The sequence below is a fragment of the Pagrus major genome, chromosome 12 (assembly GCF_040436345.1).
Source record: "Pagrus major chromosome 12, Pma_NU_1.0".
In the NCBI taxonomy this organism is placed as follows: Eukaryota; Metazoa; Chordata; class Actinopteri; order Spariformes; family Sparidae; genus Pagrus; species Pagrus major.
Genome location: NC_133226.1, coordinates 7,223,644 through 7,246,347, shown reverse-complemented (window position 1 = coordinate 7,246,347; position 22,704 = coordinate 7,223,644). Strand labels below are relative to the sequence as shown.

General features: G+C 38.1%; 2 protein-coding genes across 2 annotated transcripts; both read left to right on the top strand.

Moving 5' to 3' along the window:
* The first annotated feature begins 916 nt into the window (after positions 1-916).
* Positions 917-18,103, top strand: entpd2b (ectonucleoside triphosphate diphosphohydrolase 2b). Its single transcript, XM_073477377.1, has 9 exons — positions 917-1,092; positions 6,814-6,931; positions 9,220-9,370; positions 11,987-12,146; positions 12,633-12,860; positions 14,162-14,431; positions 15,291-15,410; positions 16,115-16,249; positions 16,370-18,103. Exons 1-9 carry the CDS (start codon positions 976-978, stop codon positions 16,583-16,585), a joined length of 1,515 nt encoding a protein of 504 aa, XP_073333478.1. The 5' UTR covers positions 917-975; the 3' UTR covers positions 16,586-18,103.
* Positions 18,104-18,800: 697 nt separating this feature from the next.
* On the top strand, positions 18,801-21,660 carry phpt1 (phosphohistidine phosphatase 1). Its single transcript, XM_073477973.1, has 3 exons — positions 18,801-19,157; positions 20,777-20,904; positions 21,161-21,660. Exons 1-3 carry the CDS (start codon positions 18,992-18,994, stop codon positions 21,251-21,253), a joined length of 387 nt encoding a protein of 128 aa, XP_073334074.1. The 5' UTR covers positions 18,801-18,991; the 3' UTR covers positions 21,254-21,660.
* Positions 21,661-22,704: the final 1,044 nt, after the last annotated feature.

Below are 22,704 nucleotides of genomic sequence, written 5' to 3'. Positions count from 1 at the left end.
TAATAGATGTCGAATAAATCTGTCACCTCTGTTGACGTTCAGTCATTGGACGCAACCTCAGGCTGTAATTTATCAGTGTAATGATGACGTTTGTATTAAAGAGCTTCAGCTACTTCACCTCTCTTCCAGAAGATCTTAGATAGTTATACTAACAGTAATTTAACTTTTTTTAAACAATAATGAGCATATTATCAATGACACACAAATAAAAATTAGTGCGCTGAGTTACAACATGAAGAACGGCTCACTTGCAATATTCAGAAGCTCCTTCAAAATAACTCATTATACATTCTGCTATATTTAGACCTTGTCAGAACAAGATTTCAGCAAGAATAGACACGTACAAAGAAAAGTGTAGGCCTTTAGTGAAAACTTCCCTTCCATGTTTTACCCAAGCATTCAAATGAGGGTGACATTTGCAAGTCAGGTTTTAAGCTGCAACCATTCACATGCAAATAGTGAAGAAACAACAAGCAGCTCTGGGTCTCTTCAGTCCAGCACTCTACAATCTGGATCACTGCCAGTTCAGGCAACACCTTGTTTCCTCTCTGATGGTGAATAAGTGAATCATGTGATTTTCCTCCTCTGTCTTCTATAGGTGGAGATTAATGAATGAGAATGAGCAGCACCAGCTCTGGCCATAATAAAAACATTTTTCCCTCCATGGCACCAGTAGCCTTGGAGCTGCTTTCATTCATTCACTGGCCGAGGAGGGAAGGGTTTCAGGCGCATGGAGGGGCTCTGGGCTGCGTCGGGGACATAAATTCAGGTCAGGCTTTGCTAGCTCAAGTGAAATGTAAAACAGGAGGCAGGCAGCAGGTGAAGCGTGAACCACAGGCGGGTTGTGATAACGCCCGGCCAGCGGGAAGCCGTCAGCCACTTCTCCCACTTGGCCGCTATTAAGTCGACGCTCAGATATCCAGCGGGCTGCAGACAGACTGAGAGGAGCAGAGCTGCACTTCTCACTTTCACTTCATGGCTCAGCGCTCCGCTCACCCTGCCGTCCCCCTCGCGCTGCTGGTGTTTGGACTTGTTGCCATCCTGCTCCTGACAGTCCCCACTGAAGACGTCCAGGAGGCTCCGGGGTTCATGGTAAGGTCGGTTACGCAGGGTATTTTTGGATCCGTGTTTGCCAGCGCGTTAAGTTGTCCGGACAGTGTAACTAAAGCTCTGCCGTGCAGGGTCCAGAAAAGGTGTTACGCACAGCAATCTGTGGCGCTAAGACTAGACGAGTGTGTGACAGGAGCAGTTAGCTCTGGCTGCTGGTCTTAGTTTGTTCTTAGGTTTAACATCTGTAGCATGCCCCTCTGATAGAGTTAGTTCAATAGTCTGCTCAGCTGGTGAACTTTAGTCAATGGAAGTCCAGGAGTGCCATTGTTAAATAAAAAAAACAAACAAATTAAATGATTAATTTTATCATTTAATTTTGTCTTTTATATGTGAATTATTACAGAATCCAGAGGTATAATTGTATAAAAACAAACAAACAAAAAACGTAATTAATTAATGTTCTCGATTTAATAATTTTTGGTCTGATTTTAGCATCATTTGTCGACATCATGCTATCATGTCTTTACACTTCTGCTATGGATTAGGGCTGCACAGTTAATTCAAATATCTTCAAAATCGCAATATAACCAAGTGTAATAACCAAAAGATGCTTCAATTATCTGATAAAGGTTAAAATACTGCAGCGCTGCAGGGTGTCCTGGACCATAAATTGTTTTCTAATTGCTTTTCAGTGACAAAAGGAATATTTTGATGCAAAAAATGATCATTACCACTAATCATGAATCATATCACAGTTGTAATATAGCAATATGATTTAAAAACATTTTTTTTTTTACCATATCATGCAGACCTACTGTGAACTACGTATGCCAATCAGAAGCTTGCCAAACAAAGGAGAAAAACCCTGGTTTTCCTGTCTACACCTAAACACTGAAAACTAACCCTGAAACGCTGTTTACGTGTGTACGGAAGGCCAAAACGCATAGAAAAAGCTTTGTTTTAAGAAATACCCATGTGCATGTGTACAGGGCCTAAGAAATGTGGATATAAACAACCTAGAGGTATTTGCTATTAAAGGTACAATTCACCCAAAATGAAAATGTGTACATCTACTCTCTTCCATGCCAATTTAAAGTCATGTTAAGTTCTGTAGTCCACAAAACATTTTTGGAGAAACTTAGCAGAAAATGTTGCAGCATTCTCCTAAACAACTGAAGTAGATGAAGCTTGTTTTAAAATATAAACCATAAAATGGCTCCATACAGCTAGTTTGGCGTACGTCTCCGGAACTATGGAGCTAAATCAGGGTCAAATGTTTTGTACTTGAAAAAGTAAAATTTGAAACTGAAATTTCAAGTTTTGTTCTTGAATTTTGAAAAATACATCAACGTATTCAAAATAAAAATAAATGTACAAAAAGTTTTTTCAGGTTAAAAATAGTTATGATCAACTCTGGTAATTCTTTTGAATAAATCATTTATTTTCATTTTTCACTTTCATATGTTTTGATATTTGGGATCCTATTTCTTTCAGTTGCATGTTTTATCTGTTCAGATTCAGATCTTAGTTTTTTTTCAGTATCAGATCCTTTTTTTTCAGTTTCAAATCTTTTTTTCAGTTTCAGACTTTTGACCCTGATCTAGCGTGGGGGGCGTGGCATCAACTGAGACCCAGCACACAGGTGAGGAAAGTAAGGTTGGGAAATCGTGATAAATATCAAAATGAGAGGTCGTTTTGTGTTTTTTTCAGCACCCCATGCATTCCTGCAACCACAAAACAGCACTACCTTTAATCAAATTAACAGCATTATCTGTGTTTTTCACGCAGTACATAGGCTAACGTTACTACCTACTACTGCATTAGCAGCTACTCGATGCTAACGTTAGCCCTATGCTTAACCTCTAGCTTTGACAATTCACCACTTAAAAGATGTCAGAAACATTGTATGTTGTTACAAAACGACCTCTCATTTTGATATTTATCACGATTTCCCAACCTTACTTTTCTCACCTGTGTGCTGGGTCCAGCAGGTGAGCCAGCAGAACCGGACGCCATGGCCAGCGGACACTGCGAGGCATTCACAGTGCTACGTGGAAATCGGACATTTCAGTACTTAAAGTGTGGGTGTCTGTGCACAATCTGGCGTGATTTTGTCGCTCCTGTACTACAATTGGTCCTCAGTACTGTCTAAAACAGCTTCCACATCTCACATCTAAACAGCCTTGGAAATTAAAACAGTTTTAGCTGTGCAGGATATTCGTGCATGGTGTGCAAATGGAAGTTTGTCACTGACAGCAGTTTTTTCACTGCCAATCATGTGGCGTAGCCGAATCGTTTTAGATCCTACGTTCCCTGAAGGCAACATGATAGGGGAAGGTCTGTAGCCTTTTGGTTAAGCTGTCTGTCATGATGCCACACCCCTCTCAGCTGATGCCACGCCCCCCACGCTAGATCAGGGTCAAAAGCCTGAAACTGAAAAAAAAAGATTTGAAACTGGAAAAAAAAGATTTGAAACTGAAAAAGAAAGATCTGAACCTGAAAAAAAAAGATTTGAAACTGAAAAAAAAGGATCTGAAACTGAAAAAAAACTAAGATCTGAATCTGAAAAGATAAAACATGCAACTGAAAGAAATAGGATCCCAAATATCAAAACATATGAAAGTGAAAAATGAAAATAAATGATTTATTCAAAAGAATTACCAGAGTTGATCATAATTATTTTTAACTTGAAAAAACTTTTTGTACATTTATTTTTATTTTGAATACGTTGATGTATTTTTCAAAATTCAAGATCAAAACTTGAAATTTCAGTTTCAAATTTTACTTTTTCAAGTACAAAACATTTGACCCTGATTTAGCTCCATACGGAAGCCCCAAGATCCCAAATTGATTTGAAAATCCTTTATTTACACCCTTGACGAGTGGTTAAAAACATGCATCTACTTCATCTGGGCTGTGTTTTCAGTTCAGCGGCCACAGTGAAAACTTTGGCTTCTGTTTTTGTAGTTTATTGTGAATGTTTGGTTCTCGCTCACTGCTTTAATGTGATTCATCCCTCTGTTGATGAAGATCAGCTGAGGACAGTGTGTTGTTTGCTTATCACAAGGCTATAAGCAGTAAGATTATGATCAATATGCACCCAGGTGACCTTGTGACTAAAATACTGATAAACTGTATAGTTTAATTCTCTCATTCGGTGAAAGACTTTACCTGTGGAGCACTGTGTTGATTAAAGAGACTACCTTTCAGTCAGAACAGAGATCACAGGTTTAAAGATGGAGAAAGACAGTTGATCTGTTTTCTACTGTTGAAAAAATTGTGAATGTAAAAAGTTTTGTTGTGTATTACTTATATAATCTTATATCTAAAACTTGCAAAATAACCCAGCTGAAACTGATAAAAGACTTGAAACTGTAGTGCAGCACTGTTTTGGCAGTTAGATCAGGATTACTGCACGGGTTAACTGAACCTTCTGTTCCCTCTGCTCTCTCGTTTTTGTGTTACCAGCTAAATACCCCATGGTTCCTTTTTTGGTATAAAGTAGCCACCCTTTCACTCAGTAACAATGCCGTCGACCAGCCACAAAAAAAGGAGATGGGTGCAACAGTTCTGCCAGTTTATCAAATGAAAGGACAAAGCAGGTCTTTACAGATCCTCTGTGTTTTTGGCAAGTGTTGGAGCGAGTCCTCACAACTGACTGCACAGCAGTAATGAGAAAATATTACGAGTGAACGCTAACACATGATGTTACTGTTGAACCTGCTGTACTGATATGAGAAGTTGTGTGTTTTTGAAATACCTCAGCTCGGCAGGATGAGCATGTGTATCTATTTCTGCACATTAATGTTGTGTGTGTGTGTGTGTGTGTGGTCCTTGCCCTTTGGCTCGTCACCCACATACCTTCTTGCATGGCTGGATTTCCACACATTCTGAGTGTTTCCTTTCAGACATCAAAGTTGCTCTAACATAATATTCTACATTGTAGTGAAAGTGGAAGCCCTATCAAGGCCACAGGATTTTCATCAGAATGAGCGGACCGTGTCATTTCAGGAAGTTTTTATATGCTTCAGTTATGCTGAATTGTGGGAAATTATCTCTGGGATATAAGGCCCTCCATTCAGTTATGACTGTTATCTTCATAAAACGTTAAGGAATAAGTACCATCTCTTATCATTCCTCTTTAATGCCACTGTATAAGGAACCAACATTGAGAGTCACACATTGATGACAAATTAACATTCGACAATCTTGTCTCCAAATCATAACAAAAAAGTAGAAATAGAGCTAAATGTCCTATGATTTGTAGGAAAAGGGTTGTCGAAGCTGTCTTCCTCTCTGTAATGGATTACGGTGATGTGATATATAGGCATGTCTCTACCTCCACCCTTGGATACGTTATCATTTAACTCTTAGGTTTATTTAGCTTGTACGAAAACATTTGGTGGTCTTCTCTGTCTGTGAGACGTGATATGCATCTGTATTTGATTATCCAGAAAACCCATATTGGGAAGTTGCAGTCCTCAAACTCATCGCCCACTCAATTCCCTCAAGTTGTAGGCCTACTCAATTTGGAAAATCCGCTTTTATTTGTATTGACTTGAATGGCAGGTTGATGTTATGCTGCTGTGTTGCAGGTCGTATAAACGTAGGGAGTCGACGAATTGTTATAATTTCATCACGTACCAGTCAACAACTGAAAAGTTGAAAATCTGGAGGGAAATTAGGCCATATTTTGAGGTAAAATAACATATTTGATATGCTAACATTAGCATTCAACCATTTCCTAGCTAACATTACCATTTGATTACATTCAGTGTGTTTCACCTCCAGGCTTAAAGAAATGTGTCCAAGACTTGGGTTGATATATTAGAAGTAATTCATGCCTTTACCATCGTATCGTGTAACACTATCAAACAGTAATGCTAGCTAGGAAGTGGTTGAATGCTAATGTTAGCAGTTGTATAACAGAAGATAATGGGTTATCAAATATGTTGTTTTAGCTTGGAAAATGGCTCGATGTCCCTCCGAATTTTCACCATCCATTGTTTTTTCAGTTGCTGATCAATGTGGAAGCAGTGAAATGATGATTTGTCAGATTCTCTACATTTGTACAGCCTGCAGTTGAGCTTTGGCAAAAAATTTAAGATGAGAATGGGGCCTGAATCAAATAGTTTAGCCTCTGCATATTAGCCCTTTAAGGCCTTAGCAAAACATCGCTAGAATTTCTTGTCTACTTTATCAACCTAGCTGTATTTAATTTAGCTATACTTCGCAATAATTCATATTGCAGCTGCCACATACAGACTGTTTAAATGAAGTCACTGTGTGTAAGTTAAATTCCTTTAACATGTTCTTGTACACCCCAAAAAAGCCATAGCCATAACAATTATATTTGGATAATAACATTTTGTCCCTTATTTTCTTATTTCTTCTTTTTGTTTCTTATAAGTCAATTAATAAAACACAACGATGAAGGTGTAAAATAATATTATGTCTAATAGTCCACAGTGGAGTAAAAATGCAGTGCAGTCAGCATCTGGCCACCACATATTATATGTGTCTTTTGTAATATAACACCCAGAAGGAGTTAACCTAATTTTACAGCCGAAGGCCTTACAGAAGCCAATTCAGGTCACTAAGCCTGGTCTTTTATGTTCTTATCAGTCATTAACCTGTTTTACCCTTCCCAAAGCTGTCAGCAGCTTTGGAAATGCTTAGCTGTCTCTTCTCTCAACCCCCTTCATGTTTTTTTTTTTTTTTTACCTCTTTTGGTTTTACTTTTCTGCCTTTTGCTCTCTGTAGTATGGGATTGTTCTGGATGCTGGATCTTCACACACAGCTTTGTATATATACAAGTGGCAAGCAGACAAACAGAATGGCACAGGCGTGGTCACCCAGCACACTGAATGTCATGTTAAGGGTAAGTATCAGCACCTTCTCCACCCAAAAACTATGTGTTGAGATGTGGTTCTGAAAGGTTAATAAATTGCTCTTCTCAGAGGACAGCAGCTGTAGTCAGCTCGGATTCACAACAGGTACAACACGTTCCAACAAGATTCAAAGTAAAAGGTATAAAACAGAAATGTGGATATGAATTGAAATCGTATTTTTAACTAAATATGGAGATACCAACCTGCAGAGCCATAGCCCCCCACAGAAACACAGGTTTATAAACAGTACAGTATATGCATGCAGACCAGCTGTTTCAAGCAGGAGATATGCTTCCTTTTTAACCATGCTTTTGCATAGATAACGTGACGGCGCAGTTGGCTGGTGTGCCAGGCTGCTCAGTGGACCCTGTGGACTCTTCCCTGGTGAATCTTATCTCTCTGACCCTCTCAAAACAACCACACCCTGCTGCTGCTGCGGAAACCAAACAGTCCTGGCTGCATCTATCGTTCCTCACCAAACTTCCCATTACTCTCATGTTGCTTTCATCATACTGAAATGTTCAATCAGTCTACGAACTAAAAAATGTCAGAACAAATTGATTACAGACTAATGTTTTTATCAGCATTCGCGGGAAATGCCAAAAGAAAAGCCCCAATTTTTCATCCTGACATAACAATGAATGAATAAAATCTTTACCACTATGTCTTTAGTCAGTGCCGGCCCTGACCAATTTGGTGCCCTAGGCAAGATTTTAGCTGGCGCCCCCTTGCATCGCAGTCAATTTCACAATCAATTTTCATATACTCACACAGGAACTGCATGTATGTATTCAATATTTTAAAAGTGCATCTGAAGAGAGAAGAGAAGTATATGTGACCACTGGATGTTACATTTTAATAAAAACAGATGCTTGGCGTGTGCTATACATAAGACTAATATAGACTAATAATGAAAATACGATGAGATTCATTCAACTTTATCGTCATTGCAATGCAATTCAGTCTAACCAGAGTGCAAAAGCAGTAAAGTGCAGTGAAATTAATTAGGTATGGAGTATTAACAGTTTAACACTTTAACTGAACTTTAACACTGATGTAAACTTAAACTGTGACACAATGAACCAAAGTCTTACAACTACCCTATTACTTATAAAGTGGATGGAAAACTAATAGCATTTTAACTGACATACAAGCAGGGAAAACACAAAATAGCACAAAATAAAATAGCACCTGAACAGGCCTAACGTTAATTTTCCAAATGTCCCTGATGAATTTAAGGTGGGAGAAACATTAACTTACGTCGACTCAGCTATTTACTGATTATTAAACAATGCTACTATCGTCCGAAGTAAGCTAGCAAGCTAACACTCTGCTCCAACAAGGTAACTACGATGCATTAAACTATTAGTTTCATTCACTTCATCACATTGACGTTACTGTACCTCTTTCTTTTTCACGTGTTTCTTCCTCTTCTTTCCTTCTTTTCCTTCCCTGGGCGCCGGTTTCAATCTTTTGGACATTGTGGTTCCGCTACAGTATCAATAAATCTCTCTCTTGGTCTTGGGGTCACGGTCCGGTCAGATTCAGGCAGCTCGCCTCTCGACCCCGCCCCCACCCTCACAGAGGGCAGGTACAGTGCAACGAGCCAGCCAGGAACCCAGAAAAAAGGCCTCTCCGTTATGTAATAGGCTTTGCTATGAAGTTGTGTTGCTGTGGGCTTTTATATACTTTATAATGTTCTGTTTCTTGTTGTATTCACCAGTGGGTTGGATGTTAAATAATGCCAGCTGTTTCCTGCTAATGGATTACATTGTCACAACACAGCATGGCGAGTCAAGCAATCTTTGTCTTAGGCAACCATGAATCAGGAATGAGTCAGAGTTGACCCCTCTGCTTTGCCACTCTTGTCCTGCTGAAGGGTTTTTATGTGTCTTGACTTAGATAAACACTTCTTTTCTCATTTAGTCATGGACGTGGTGTTTACATTGTCATGTTTCATAATCATAAAAATGTCCTGGTCAGAACTGAACTTTGATCCCTTGTTTATGCGGTCTATTATCAGGGACTTCTGGTAACAGTAAGAAATAATGTGTTGCTTTTCATGTTGATTTTTCAGTTTGGGTTGAGAAAAGTAACATAATACATTCACCTACAGTTGTTGGTAGATTGTCAAGCAGTTTCTTCCAGGTAACTGGGTAATTTCTGGATGGTATCAGTTTGAATAATCATGTTTTGTGCAAACTTGAGAACAAGACTGTACGTGTCTATACTATAATCCTGATGTTTGACCTTTTTATCCTGTTGTTATTTCACTGAGGAGGAGGAATATCCAGCTATGCGGGCCAACCAGGAGCAGCAGGGAAGAGCCTCGAGGCTTGCCTCAATCAGGCAGTAAAGGACATCCCCAAAGAAAGACACCAGTCTACACCTGTGTACCTGGGAGCTACAGCTGGCATGAGACTTCTGCAGTGAGTCAGTGTGTGTATGAGTGTGAGTGTGAGTTAAGGGTAGGGTCCCTACCTTTAGGAAAGGAATGTTATAAACCCCGCAAAAAAAGACTACTGCCTCCTTTCCCATTGCCAGGAGACGAGTTTGCCTTTCTGTTTTCTTTTTTGTTCTGTGTTACACTCATCATCACAAACTTTCCAGAAAAACAAGGAAGACTAGAAATCAGCAGATCATAAACCTCATCAGACTACATCCAGAAGATGTTAAAACTTGTTTTTAACGCAGTGAGACATCTTGTTTTTTCATCTCTGTTGCAAGTTGCTCATGCCCAGAACTGATCAGGCAGCTGACAAGGCTCAGTTAGTGACACAGAAGCCACAGACACAGGTACAGTGGTGACCTTTTCAATGTATTTGACTTCAGTCTCAACTGAACGGTGTATTAGCGCTCCTTGAACAGAAATGGATGGAAAAGTGTGAACAAGCCAGCGTCCTTAACTTCAGCACACATCATAGCATGCCGCCTGACAAAGGGTGAAAAGTGATTGTGTCCACCTGGGAGTGAATGCCAACAGTACCCATTCACATTAAATGTGAAGTATTTAATGTGATGTTAGTAGGCGTTGTGGGTGGGCTTTTTGTCCAGTGTGAAAGGGGTGTAAGTCCAAGTAATGTCCCCAGTGTGTGTGTATGTGTGTGTGTGTGTGCACATTATTTTAAGCGTTGACCCTGGATCTGCCTTGTTATTGTTACCAGTTAGTACTCTAAGAGGGAAAAAACACTCCATTTCTTTTGTTAACTAAAATGTGTGTACCAAAACTGGAAAAAAAATTACAAGTCATTGTCATTATTGTCCCTGAATTTGCATATTGGTGCATTTTTGATATAGCAACATAGTTTATATCTTTGACATTGTGAATATTGTTTTTTTATATTATTTAGGTAAATCTAATGATATAAGCCTTTTTTGTGGCTTCATTCATCTCTATGTACAGTTCAATCTACTTATGTCCCGTTTGATTATAAGTGTCACATATTCCTGAGTAGTCAACTCGCTATATCTATATCTGACTGACATTACCAAAAAACAGCTACCCAGCTACAAAATGAACTCGTTAATTGAAGTAAATGATATCACCAGTTAAATCTCTTTATATAGGCAGGGTTTGTTTGTGTAGTGCTGTGAAAGAAATAATATTTTCAGACATCTGGACTGGGCTCAGTGATCTCACACTTACATAATTTGAACACAGAGCTGTCTGTGGACTATGCCTATTAAGATACAAGTCCTATAGTGTTCATCCTTTATTTATTTATTTAAATGAGGGAATACAAACATATTGCCTGTTAACATGTTTAAGCTGGTACCCCTTGATTTTCCTGACTTATTAGTCACGTGTGGAGTTTCCCCTTTTGGCGCGGTTGTTACCGATATGATTGATTAGCAAGTGACACCGTGTCATTGTGCGGGAAGCTTTGAGAGGACAGGCGACCTTTTACTTAATGCAAATGTGTAGCAGAAAACAGCTGCCCAGACACTCAGTAAGAGGTGAATAAGTAAATCATTTGCTGAGTGTAAAAGTGTCCAAAACCTACAATTTGAGTAAGAGGCGACAGCAGCCTATTTTTATCTGTACATTCAAAGCATTCCTTTGTGTGCAGAAAATTTTGGCGCTGATGTAACTCCATACATACATTGTAAATGAACTAATTTAAATGCAGATAACACTCTTTTCAGTGCTGGTTGCAGCACAGGTCTGTTCTTACACTTAGACACACTTACAAATAGATGTAGCATGACTCAAGGACTAACCCTTTCAATTTTTAAATGCTGTTTAAAAAATGAGAAATAAGTCTTTCCCTTGTACCTTGTATCTGAAAGAAATGTTAATAGGATTTGGGCATGAAATTGGGGACTTTGCTAGATAAACATTTGAATTGCTGCATGCAAAGGATGATTTGGATTAAATATTTTAACAGCTAACAACAGAAACTATTCAAAAGAGTCCAGAAGCTACAACATGAGTGAGCGGCAAGGGCCTGCCTATTTTATTTATCTGTGCATTCAAAACACTACTTAGCAATCGTAGAATTTTGGCACGAATGTCTCTCCATACAATGTAAATTAGCTAGTTTGGCTGTTGATAACATTCGCTCCATCATTTCCTTAAGTGCCGGTTGTAGCTCTGTTCTTTTTCTTACACTGAACCTAATAGCTGCACACAAGTGATTGCATTAAACATTTAACAGTTGCAAACTTTTTGCAGATCAAAAGATTAAGTTAAAAAGAAAAGGAACAAAAACTATTTACATAACTAAAATGTAATTAAGTAAAAGAGAGATTCTGTCCTCAAATGTCTTGCTGGTTGGTGCATCTGGTCCAGCTGACAAACTTGTCGAACGGATTTCATGCTGGCGTCTCTGTGTCACTTAAACCTTTATAGTTTTAGAGGTCAGGGGTCAAACCTGCAGCTTGAAGGCAATAAAACAGCGAGAAAAAAAAGCAAGGTTACCGCTAATGATGACCATCAAACAAAGCATTTTATTCATGTATCCTCTGAATGAGGGTCCATGAAAGTTCACTGCTGCAGCTGTAACTTGTAAGAGTTTTGTCAAATTCTTGTTTCCTCCAAACAGTATGTCCAGCCAGGAGCAGTCGGATCAGATACTGCAGGAGGTGGGCCACAAAATCCAGTCCTACCCTTTCAGCTACCAGGGGGCGGCCATACTGAGCGGTCAAGAGGAGGGGGCGTACGGCTGGGTCACCGTCAACTATCTGTTAGAGAACTTCATAAAGGTACTTCATAGAGGCTGCCAGTAGATACCACAGAGTCAAACTATGATTCATTTGGAAGTTTTGTTCAATGCACAGCAACAGCAGACTAATGAGGATAACTGTACGTTTTGTGAAGTTGGAGCGCGCTCTGAAGCAGCTTGCATGAGAATAATTTACCATTCATTAATTCAATTCAAACATTTGTCCAGCTTTTGCACTTCATTGTCGCAAAGATGATGGTGTTTGGCTATTTAAAGCCCACTCAGAAGGCTGACTGATGACATCTCGTAGCATAATGATCGTACAGTCCATCACTATGGCCTCCGATGTTGAATCTCTGGGTCAATTGTCCTGGGGAAATTTGGATAATCAGACTGAGCTTATAAAGTCCTTCCTCCTCTTACTAAGCTATGTTTTAGAGATGAACAACAACAACAACTCTTAAGATGATGAACGGGAAATAGCTCATTATCCTCTGCTTCCCTTTCCCTCATTATGTCTTTGCAGTATGGTTTCGTGGGGCACTGGCTCAGCCCCGGTAGGCCCACAGTTGGAGCGCTTGATTTTGGCGGGGCGTCTACCCAGATCACATTTGCGACTCAGGATGAAGTAGAGGACGAACACGACATGATGAAGCTGCGTCTTTACGGCCAGGAGTACTCTCTGTACACACACAGCTTCCTGTGCTACGGGAGGGACCAGGTCCTCAAGAGACTGCTGGCTCATATAGTTACGGTAGTGTAACATACTGTATCACACTCATTCAAACCAAAATGAAACAACCTATTATTGTAAGCCAATTCCAAAAAAGTTGGGACACTGTGCAAAATGTAAATAAAACAGGACACCATCGGCTTCATGAAGTGTTCCTGAGCCCATGTGGTAATATGTTCTTTGCTTTTAAACGACTGAGTCTTTTGCGGACACCCCTTTCACACCCAGTCATCACACTATCACCTGTTACCAATTAACCCATTTACCTGTGGAGCATTCCACAGCTTTCAGTATTTTGTTGCTCCTGTTGCAACTTGTTTGGAGCATGTTGCTGGCATCAAATTCAGAATAAGCAGATATTTTCAAACATCAATGAAGTTGATTAGGAAAACATTAAATATATATCGTCTTTGTACTGTTTTCATTTGAATATATGTCAGAAAGGATTAGGAAATTATTCTGTTTTATTTCTGTTTTATACAGAGTCATAACTTTTCTATTTTGTAGTTATATGTTATTTTTAAACATATAAAGCTTTGTAGAATTAAAGTAGCAAACACATAGAACAAATCTCATCTCAGTGAAAGCTGCTGTAGAGCCCAACCAATTCAAAGAATTGTGTCCAACATATTTACTTTACTTCGTAGGACATTTTACAGTCAACAGTGCTCTCTGGTGGAGAAATGTATGTTTACTGCAGTAACGTGTTACTAGACCAACATAGACCAACCTATTAGGCCACACTGATACATCTGTGATAAAATAAAAACTCCCAATAAAATCAGCCATGTCAATTTTGAAAATCACATTCATTGATTGTTAATCTATAGTCTGATATACTGTATGTATTAGGGCTGCAACTCACAATTATTTTCAATTAATCTACTGATTATTTTCACAATTAATCAATCAAATGTTTAGTCTATAAAATGCCAAATAATTCAGATAAATACTCATCACAATTTCCCAGAGCCCAAAGTGTCGACTTCAGATTACTTTTTTGTCCAAACCAACATCCTAAACCCAAAGATTCTTCATTAATTATCATAAATGTCAAAGAAAAGCAGCAAATCGTTATGTTTAAGAAGCTGCAGCCATAACATTTTGACACTTTTACTTGAAAAACAATGATTAGTTGATTGTAAAAATAGTTGGCATTTAATTTTTAGGGTCAGCTAATCGTTGCAGCGCTAATATATATTCAGTTATAAGTACATAATTATCCATGTGCATAAAGAATATGAGGAATATTTCTTATAGTATTTTTAATGGGTTGTTTAGGGAATGTATCATATCACTCTGTCTGTCTCTCTCTGTCTCAGTCTCAGGGTGACTCTGAGTCAGTCACGCACCCCTGCTATCCTGCAGGCCACAGTAGATCTGTAAAGCTGGACTATATATTCAACTCACCGTGTACGGCAAAGCATAAACCCAGCTCCTACGACTCCCAGGCCACTCTGACGTTACAAGGCAGCGGACAATATGAACACTGTCTGGGCAACGTGTCTGAGATCTTCTCCTTCGACAGCTGCCCCTTCTCCCAGTGCTCCTTTGATAAGGTCTTCCAGCCAAATGTCACCGGTAGCTTCGTGGTAAGAATGGCTGGATGATACAGAGGGGGGTGGTATTATATACTAAAGGTCAGACCGTACACAAGGGGCAAAGACACAGTGTTAGTGATGCTTTTTAAGTTCATTATTGTTTAATATTTTCAGAACCACAGACAGACAAACAGTATTCTGTATGTCAAGGATTATTACATAGCTAACATTACCATATATCACACAAACACAAATACAAAATAAGCATTTGGATCTAAAATTGCATACTTTACATAGAAACCTATGAGCACATGTGACATCTTTCCTTCAGTGAAAGTAGCAACACCTCAATATAAAAAAAATTGCATAAAAAAATATACTAATGATACATTTTTTCAGCCGAAATGAGTATCACTATCAAAATAAAACTATGGAATGGCCCCCTCAGTCCCCTTTTACCCTGTAAATCAAAGTTGTATTTAATCACAACTATTATCCAAAATATAATCAATCTAAATTGAAAAATGTTTGATATACTGTTGAGTTCATACATGTATCAGGTCATTATTTTTATTAACATCATGTTTTCCAGGCAAATTACAAAGTACAGAGTAAAATGAGAATGTGGTGATTTATTTATTAGCCCAGCTCTGTAACGGTTAAAGAATTACTGTAACTAAAGAGCAGAATAGCACAAAATAACTGCACAGAAGTTTGTGGTGTGACTTTGAACAGACGTATGGACAACGAGCAGATTTTCACTGCAGGCTGCACACAGGAATAAGCACAATATGGCCTCAAAGTGCTAAGAAAAAAGAAACATATGCTGTAGATATGTAATTTATCTTTCCATGTACTACTAATTAACCCAGTCTGTGTTTTATGTTTTGTCCTCTTTCTGTGTTGTCAGGCGTTCTCTGCATTCTTCTACACTCACTCCTTCCTGCAGCAAATCACTGGTATCCCTGTGAGGACTCCTTCAGAGCTGGAGGAGGCGGCCAGAGCTGTGTGCAATATGACTTTCAGTCAAGTAATGTTCTTTTGTTCTATTTATGTATCATATCTCATTTGTGTCTGTGGCCGTGTCCATATAGTCCACGTTTGTTTTTATTTGACATCAGAACATCAGGGCAAGGAGGATGTGGGTGCATGACATAATAGAAGACAAATATACAGTGAATATTATCGCCTAGGCCAGGAAAAAGAAAAATAATGACAGTGATGTGATAGAAAAAATATTTTTAAAAGGCTTCTTATTCATTCCATTTGCAAATATGTATATCTTCTTTCCACAAGCAGGTCAAAACTTCACTTATCCAATGAAATATATTCACATCCACTAGATTGATTGGATAGAATTTGGATGAATTGTAATAACTTTGGTGATCCTTTAACTTTAATCTGACATCATCAGGCCACATTTTAAATGTGTCCAATACTTTGTTTTATGACTAAGAATCTTAAACTTATGACATTCCCATCAGTTTCAGTTTTACTTTGTGTTAACTGCTAATCAGCTATGCTCACATGCTAATACACTAAACGATGGTGAACATGATAAACATTAAACCTGATAAATATCATCATGTTACCATTGTCATTGTGAGCATGTTAGCCTGCTCCTGTTAGCATAACCCCACATAGTATATTTGGGCAGATGAGCATCATTTTTAGTTCGACTTCTTCATTATATTCTAACATTTTAACACATTTAACTCTTTGTTTTTGTTGCAGATGCAGGTTCTTGCTCCAGAGCAAGAGTCCCGCTTGCAGGATTACTGTGCCACCTCTGTGTTTATTAAGATTCTCATGTTGAGAGGATACAGCTTCGATGAGACGTCGTTCCCACGCATTTCCTTCCAGAAGAAGGTGAGAACTTAATCATCACTCTACAGAAAAATGTATCACTTAATGTGCATTTTCAAATGTAAAAAAAATAAAGACACATTTCCACTAACTTGCTGTAATCATGTGTTGCTGATCCTCCAGGCAGGGGACACCTCGGTGGGGTGGGCTCTGGGCTACATGCTCAGTTTGAGCAATTTGCTGCCTGCAGAGACGGCAGGGCACAGGAAGGCCTTGACTCGGGGAGCATGGGGGATGCTTATCTTTCTCTTCGTCCTCCTGCTGGCAGCAGTCCTGGTCTTCATCTTACTCCGAATGCGTGACCGGAAGAAGAAAGGAGGCGGTGAAAACAATACCTAGATACTGAAATCAGAAAACAGCAAGACAGTGATAGGTTTTTGTTGTGTGGGCCCTTTACTATAGCACATTGGATCTGAATTAAAGCTTTATTTAACAGTGTTTACATTATAATAGGTGGACAGTGTAGGGACTGTTTCTGTTTTTATACGTATTCCCGCAATTTTAGGTTAATGTAGCATTTTACTTTGATTGTACTGTATAATTATGTTGACTTTATGTGGCGTTATGTTAACTTGTCCAATTAATCTCTGTCTCCTAAATTTGTGGGACTGTGTATAAAAATGTGGAAGCAAGCACCCTTAAATTAAAGCTTAAAAGTCATGACTTTTACTTCATAGTTCAAATCCAATGTACTAGATCAAAGAGCCAACACGACAAAAGATGTGTCACAGTCCAAATTCTGTCTGACTGCCCTGTCAGTTTTAAACAGCACTCCCATGGTGGAATTGACACTGAGCGGGAGGTCTGAATGTAACTTTCATCCTTGAAAAGTCAAAGCAATTTTTTATGGAATGTAAGAAATTCCAGCTTTATTGTTTTGTGTAGAAAGTTTGACTGCACTGACTGAAGAACTGCTACAATAAAATGAAGCACACTGTGGAGATAACTACCCGTTTAATATGCAAAGAATCACTGTTTTTAATTTTTTTTTTGTATTCAAGATGTTTTTCAGGTGGAAGTTTTATTCACATTTTAGTCTGCCTAGATTAACTTTGAATAATCTATAACATACAGATGTGGTGCTGTTTGGATCTCTCTCTTAAGAAACTGCCATTGTGAGGCAGACATGTTGTGTCACACAGAGGATGTTATCAACTCATTTTGGCACACATGAATCACTGCACAGCAAAAAGAGCAAAAGAGTTTTAGTCAGTAAGGACAGAAAAAAAACGAGCATTTGGTCTTTCAACAAAGGGTTATTGGTCAAACCTGACAGTATTGTTGTACTGCATGCAGGAGGACAGTTAAAAAATTAAAAAATAATATTTAAGCCCTTCTGTATTGGATTGGATTACTCATTACATGTGTTGCATTTATTGTACCCTCTCTGCATTACCGGCTGAAGTGAAAGATGAAAGCAACTGAAAAATATTTGCTTGAAAACATGGTCAACAAACATGATTTTATTTGAAAAGGTTCATCAGTGGTCATAAACATTATCATTTACAATTTGCAAGATAAAAACATTCCAGTATGTACCAGGTGTGTTGTGTATATTTTAGAATTTTTCAAATTACTCGTATAGGTTTTGCTTGTAAAAAGAAAAAGAAAATTACACAATCCTAGTAAACATTGGTGCAGGTTACTGTGTGTGTCAATAGATTGAAGATATATTATAGATTTAATACATTTTATACCTTGCAGACATTTTTAATGTAATTATCCACATCAAATGCTTTGTTAATATGAAGTCATTGTGAATTTTGAATTATCATGACATTTCATTGCTCCCTGTGTGTTCACACTGGATGTTTTACCCCCAGATAACAAAATAAATGTTTTCTATTGTTTTGTGTTTTCCTTTGTACAAGCAGCCTGCTGAGTCCTCTCCATTCAGCTAATTAGGCTAATTTCCTGTCATGGTCTGCTCTGAACTGCAACTACCAGAATGCTTTGCTTTACGGAAGTAGGCGGCTTGCTCTGATTGCCTTCAGAATAAAAGCAGGGGTTTTTGTTTTATTTTAGGTAATTTTACAGTAATGTGACTTGCTGTTTAATCATTATGCCTAGGTGAATGCAGAGATCAGTAATTGGGGTGGGGAAAGTAATTAAAATAATGTAATATGTAACAAATTACAGAAAATGCTATAAAGTAGCCATAGTTTATTTGATCTAACAGCTTGTACAATATAAATGGTAAAGGACATACAATGCTATGATTAATAAGTGCAGGGGGAGGGAAGCAAGAAGTTTGTATAAATGTCTCCATAAAAAATACAGAATTAAAAATCAATTTTAAAAAATCTACATTTCAGGTAAAAAAAAGACAAAACAAAGAAAAATAAGGGCCAGTAAAAGTAAAATTAATTCTGAAAAATTAAATAAAAGATTGAAATGTATGCTTATTATTATTATTATTATTATTATTATCATCATCATCATTATGTGCTTAGTTGCGTTCTGTTAACGCTGACATGACGGCTAAGTACTTTTTAATCGCTTTTATTTTGAAAGCTGTGACCGGAAGTCCTATTGTTGTTGCTGCATGGCGGAACTGGCGTGACGGCGGACGAACTGTTCTCTGTTGTTACAAGTTCATGTTGCTCCATTCACGTTTACATAAACATAGAAAGGCCCTTTGAAGCTGTAAAGCTTTGTGTGTAGACAGACACGGAGACTGTTAAGAAAATTCAAACATTTTGTGTGCTAGCTTGTTTGCTAGTGTTGCCGCTGAGCAGTTCGGACATGTGCACACAGACGAAGGCTGCGGCTCTGATGGCCAACATAAAGCAGGCTGACATCGACCCGGCCGGCGTGTTTAAGTACGTCCTCATCAGAGTTCACAGCAGAGAGGAGGGAGACGACTCGGAGGTGGACATAGTCCGAGGATACGGCTGGGCTGAGTACCACGGTGAGTCAGGAGGAGGACCAGATATTAGAAACACCCATCCATCTAGTTGAATCTACACTGTCAGCTTCAGTCGGACAGACCTGCCAGTTTTGGAGTAATAGCAGGTTTCACTCTTGTGTTTTGGATCTTTGTTGTAGTCTAGTTTACATTTAAATCGCAGATTATGCCTTTAATTGTAACACACTATCATGGTTAGGTGTGGTAAAATATGAATGAAAGACTCACAAACTAATGTGAATACAGTAGTACTGACAGTGCATTGCATTAAGTACTGGCAGGACTATGCTGCCCTCTGCTGGTCAAGACTAAAATGTAAATACAGCTCTTCAGACAGTTTTGGGTTGTTTTTGGGAAGACATTTTAGTCATCTTCATTGACTGCCTAAACAAACTAAATAAACAAGCTCTGTTTTCATGACTGAATAAACCAATTAAACAAACTGATCTTAAAGGACAACACAGCTTCATACTGTTTTACTTTGTTTATATGTGGCGGTCCCTGCTACCTTTCCAGCTTCGAACAGTGTTCTGGGGACCTCAGTTTCCAGCTTGTTTATTCAGTTATGGAACAAATAAATATTTCTCAGTTTGTATTATTACCTCATTAATATTGTAAAAATTACAATTTTGAGTTTGAATTTCTTCTCCAAAACTACGTAGTGCCCCTTTAACTTGGAATGGAAAATTTATGTCATGTTTCATGTCCAAACAAAAAATTAAGTAATTATCATTTAAGGAATGTTTTCATTCAGTCATTAAATGCAAACATTACTCATGCTTGTATCCTGTGCAGTTCGATTGTCTCCAAGCGATTTTATATGTTTTTTTATATACGTTTTTAAATGTACATTGCTACACAACGTGTGTATATTCCAACTATGGGTGCAATTTTTATGTGCAATTGTCCTCCTTGGTCATATCTGTAACTGAAAGGCAAATAGTTAACAGTGTATATAGTTTTATTATTATATTATATTTTTATCTTATTCTATGTTAAATTAAACAACATTAAATTGATATATATCATTCAGTTACTGTTTTCCCTGGGTTTATGACTTAAGCTGTTGTAAACAAGGGAATTTCCCCACTGATGGATCAATAAAGTCTTCTTATCTTACCTTATGTTATCTTAACATAAAATTAAACTCACTTCTTTCAGTTTTTTAATTTGTATCTTCCATAGAAACGGCTCAGACCCGTAGTAGTTACAGTTTATTTAAGTATATTCATTTCCACACATTATGTTGTGTCTGAAGTACAAAATATGATCTAACAAGTCATCAGCCTTGTCAGAGACACCAGATGGAGGCAGCCCATCTGCAACGCAAGATTTCGGATGATCCATAAACATATTTTATGGACAGCTGGTGACTCAAACACTCGAGGCTTCATTCACATGTTGTCACATACAAACAAACAACAAATGTTGTGTTGTTTACTGCTGTTATTTATAAATCTATATGTTTGTTGATGCAAAAATCAATGATTCAAATGATTCCTCTATCAAATTATGATATAATTATAATACTAAACATACTGTATTTTTATATTTACAGATTACATATAGTAGAAAGCATATTGTTAATGCATTGCTCACTTGTCGTACACTCTTTCCTGCAGCTGATATCTATGAAAAGGTTGCTGAGGAGCTGGAAAAGGACGGTCACCTGGACTGTGAGTGTATCGGAGGAGGGAGGATCAGACATGATGCCCAGGACAAGAAGATCCACGTCTATGGGTACTCCATGGTGAGAGAGTCCTGCTGTATTAAAAAAACCCAATGAGATTATGTAGATAATAACAGTTCATGGAGTAAATGTAACCAAAACTATGAGCTAAAAGAGGCTTAAAAGCTGCAGAGACGGCTGAGAATTAATGACAGGTTTGTCACTAATCGCAATATCTTTCATATTATCATTAAATCAGTGTTAATATTGACTCTGTGTAAGTAAACGGTTAGTTTCTAACTCTAATGGAACACTGATGTGTTTTTATTCTTTACAGGGATATGGAAGAGCAAACCACGCAGTCACTACTGAGAAACTGAAGGCTCGGTATCCAGACTATAAGGTGACTTGGGACAATGAGGGATACTGAACTGAACTCAGATCAGTCGTTGCTGGACACCTTTCTCCTGGACTAATATGGCACTTATCTGCAAGACTGACAGACGGCAACAAGTCATTAGAAAAACTTTTTTCTGAGTTATTATGTAACAATTTAAGAAAAGAAATAGTAAACAATGTTGTTTTTCACATTTCTTTGCTAAATTTGGGTCTAAAACAAATACTTGATTATCTTAGTGAAGTTTCATTAGTGTAGAACTTAATCTGGAGTCATGAATAAAAACCTGGTCATGACAGTTTTGCAGAGTGACATACAGTCACTCACTGACTTGTTTTAGAGTCACATAGCCTCATCAGTTTAACCTAATCAGTATGATAATTGGAAAGTGAACCACAAATGCTTTGTCATGATGTTTGTTTAATAAATGTTTCCTGAAATATGCTTTTTTTTGTTGCCCATCAGAAAAATGAAAATGCCTTCCATCTTAGCTTATCATACTATTGGCCAAGAGCAGTTGTGTTCCTGTCAGCCACCGGACTGTAAACTGAATGTCGTGGCCTTAATTTAACGTGGGTAGATAAGACCAAATGAACCTGATGATCTTTCAAGATTACCAGCGTGCTGAAGTATTATGAACTCATGATATACATTTATATGCTGGCGGTGCTGCCAGTGACAGGACACTAGATATGCTGTTGACTTAGTACATATAGATCATAGATGCCTTAAAGAGGCAAGAGCTTAAACAAAGTGTCTCAGACAGAGGGTGAATACAGAGCTGCAACACTGGACAGTGTGAGAAAACTGTTTATTGAGCATTAAAGCATGAAAACCTATTCAAGAAGCAACCAAAAATAAAATGATGAACCTGAAAATGAGCATAACATGTCTCCTCTAAGTTTGGGCCACTTTGGCAGTCCTAATCAAGTCAGTAAACCTGTTTTTTTTCCATTAGCAGTTAGTGCAACATGCTGCAAACACAACAGTGACATACAGTATAAAGTTTATGTTTTAGCTAGTCGCCAGCAGACACAAGTGATGTTAATATTCATTCATTCATTCATTCATTCACTCGACAGGTCCAGTATTTACTCCTTTTAGCCTTTTTAGTATCCAACTAGATCTTTTTAGCTCTTAGATGCTCTGCTTTCTTCACCCAGTAGGTTTACTCGAGATTTTGTGCTAAAAATAACTACGCAAATGTGTGACATGGGGACGTAGTGTGACGTCACAAAGTCTACTTTGTAGACTACTGACGAGGCATTTAAGGAGCAGTGTTTTCTGTTGGAGAGAGGAGCTTCTGTCGGTGCGGACTTTCACCTTTTTAACTTTCAAGATCTTTTACATGCACAAGAACTGATATACTGTAATACGCTGAAGGAAAGACAGAAATGAAAGGCGTAAGTGTTTCATGAGTGAGTTTCATTCACAGTACAGTTACACAACTCAAATTTTCAGTCTCACTGAACAGGACCTTTGTG

What these genes read in the sequence shown, in the direction of transcription:
- entpd2b (XM_073477377.1), top strand. Translation starts at nt 976, where the DNA reads ATGGCTCAGCGCTCCGCTCACCCTGCCGTCCCCCTCGCGCTGCTGGTG. An exon ending in CACTGAATGTCATGTTAAGG is followed by an intron (nt 6,932 to 9,219) that starts GTAAGTATCAGC and finishes TATTTCACTGAG; the next exon opens with GAGGAGGAATATCCAGCTAT. An exon ending in GCTGGCATGAGACTTCTGCA is followed by an intron (nt 9,371 to 11,986) that starts GTGAGTCAGTGT and finishes TCCTCCAAACAG; the next exon opens with TATGTCCAGCCAGGAGCAGT.
- phpt1 (XM_073477973.1), top strand. Translation starts at nt 18,992, where the DNA reads ATGTGCACACAGACGAAGGCTGCGGCTCTGATGGCCAACATAAAGCAG. An exon ending in CGGCTGGGCTGAGTACCACG is followed by an intron (nt 19,158 to 20,776) that starts GTGAGTCAGGAG and finishes TCTTTCCTGCAG; the next exon opens with CTGATATCTATGAAAAGGTT. An exon ending in ACGTCTATGGGTACTCCATG is followed by an intron (nt 20,905 to 21,160) that starts GTGAGAGAGTCC and finishes TATTCTTTACAG; the next exon opens with GGATATGGAAGAGCAAACCA.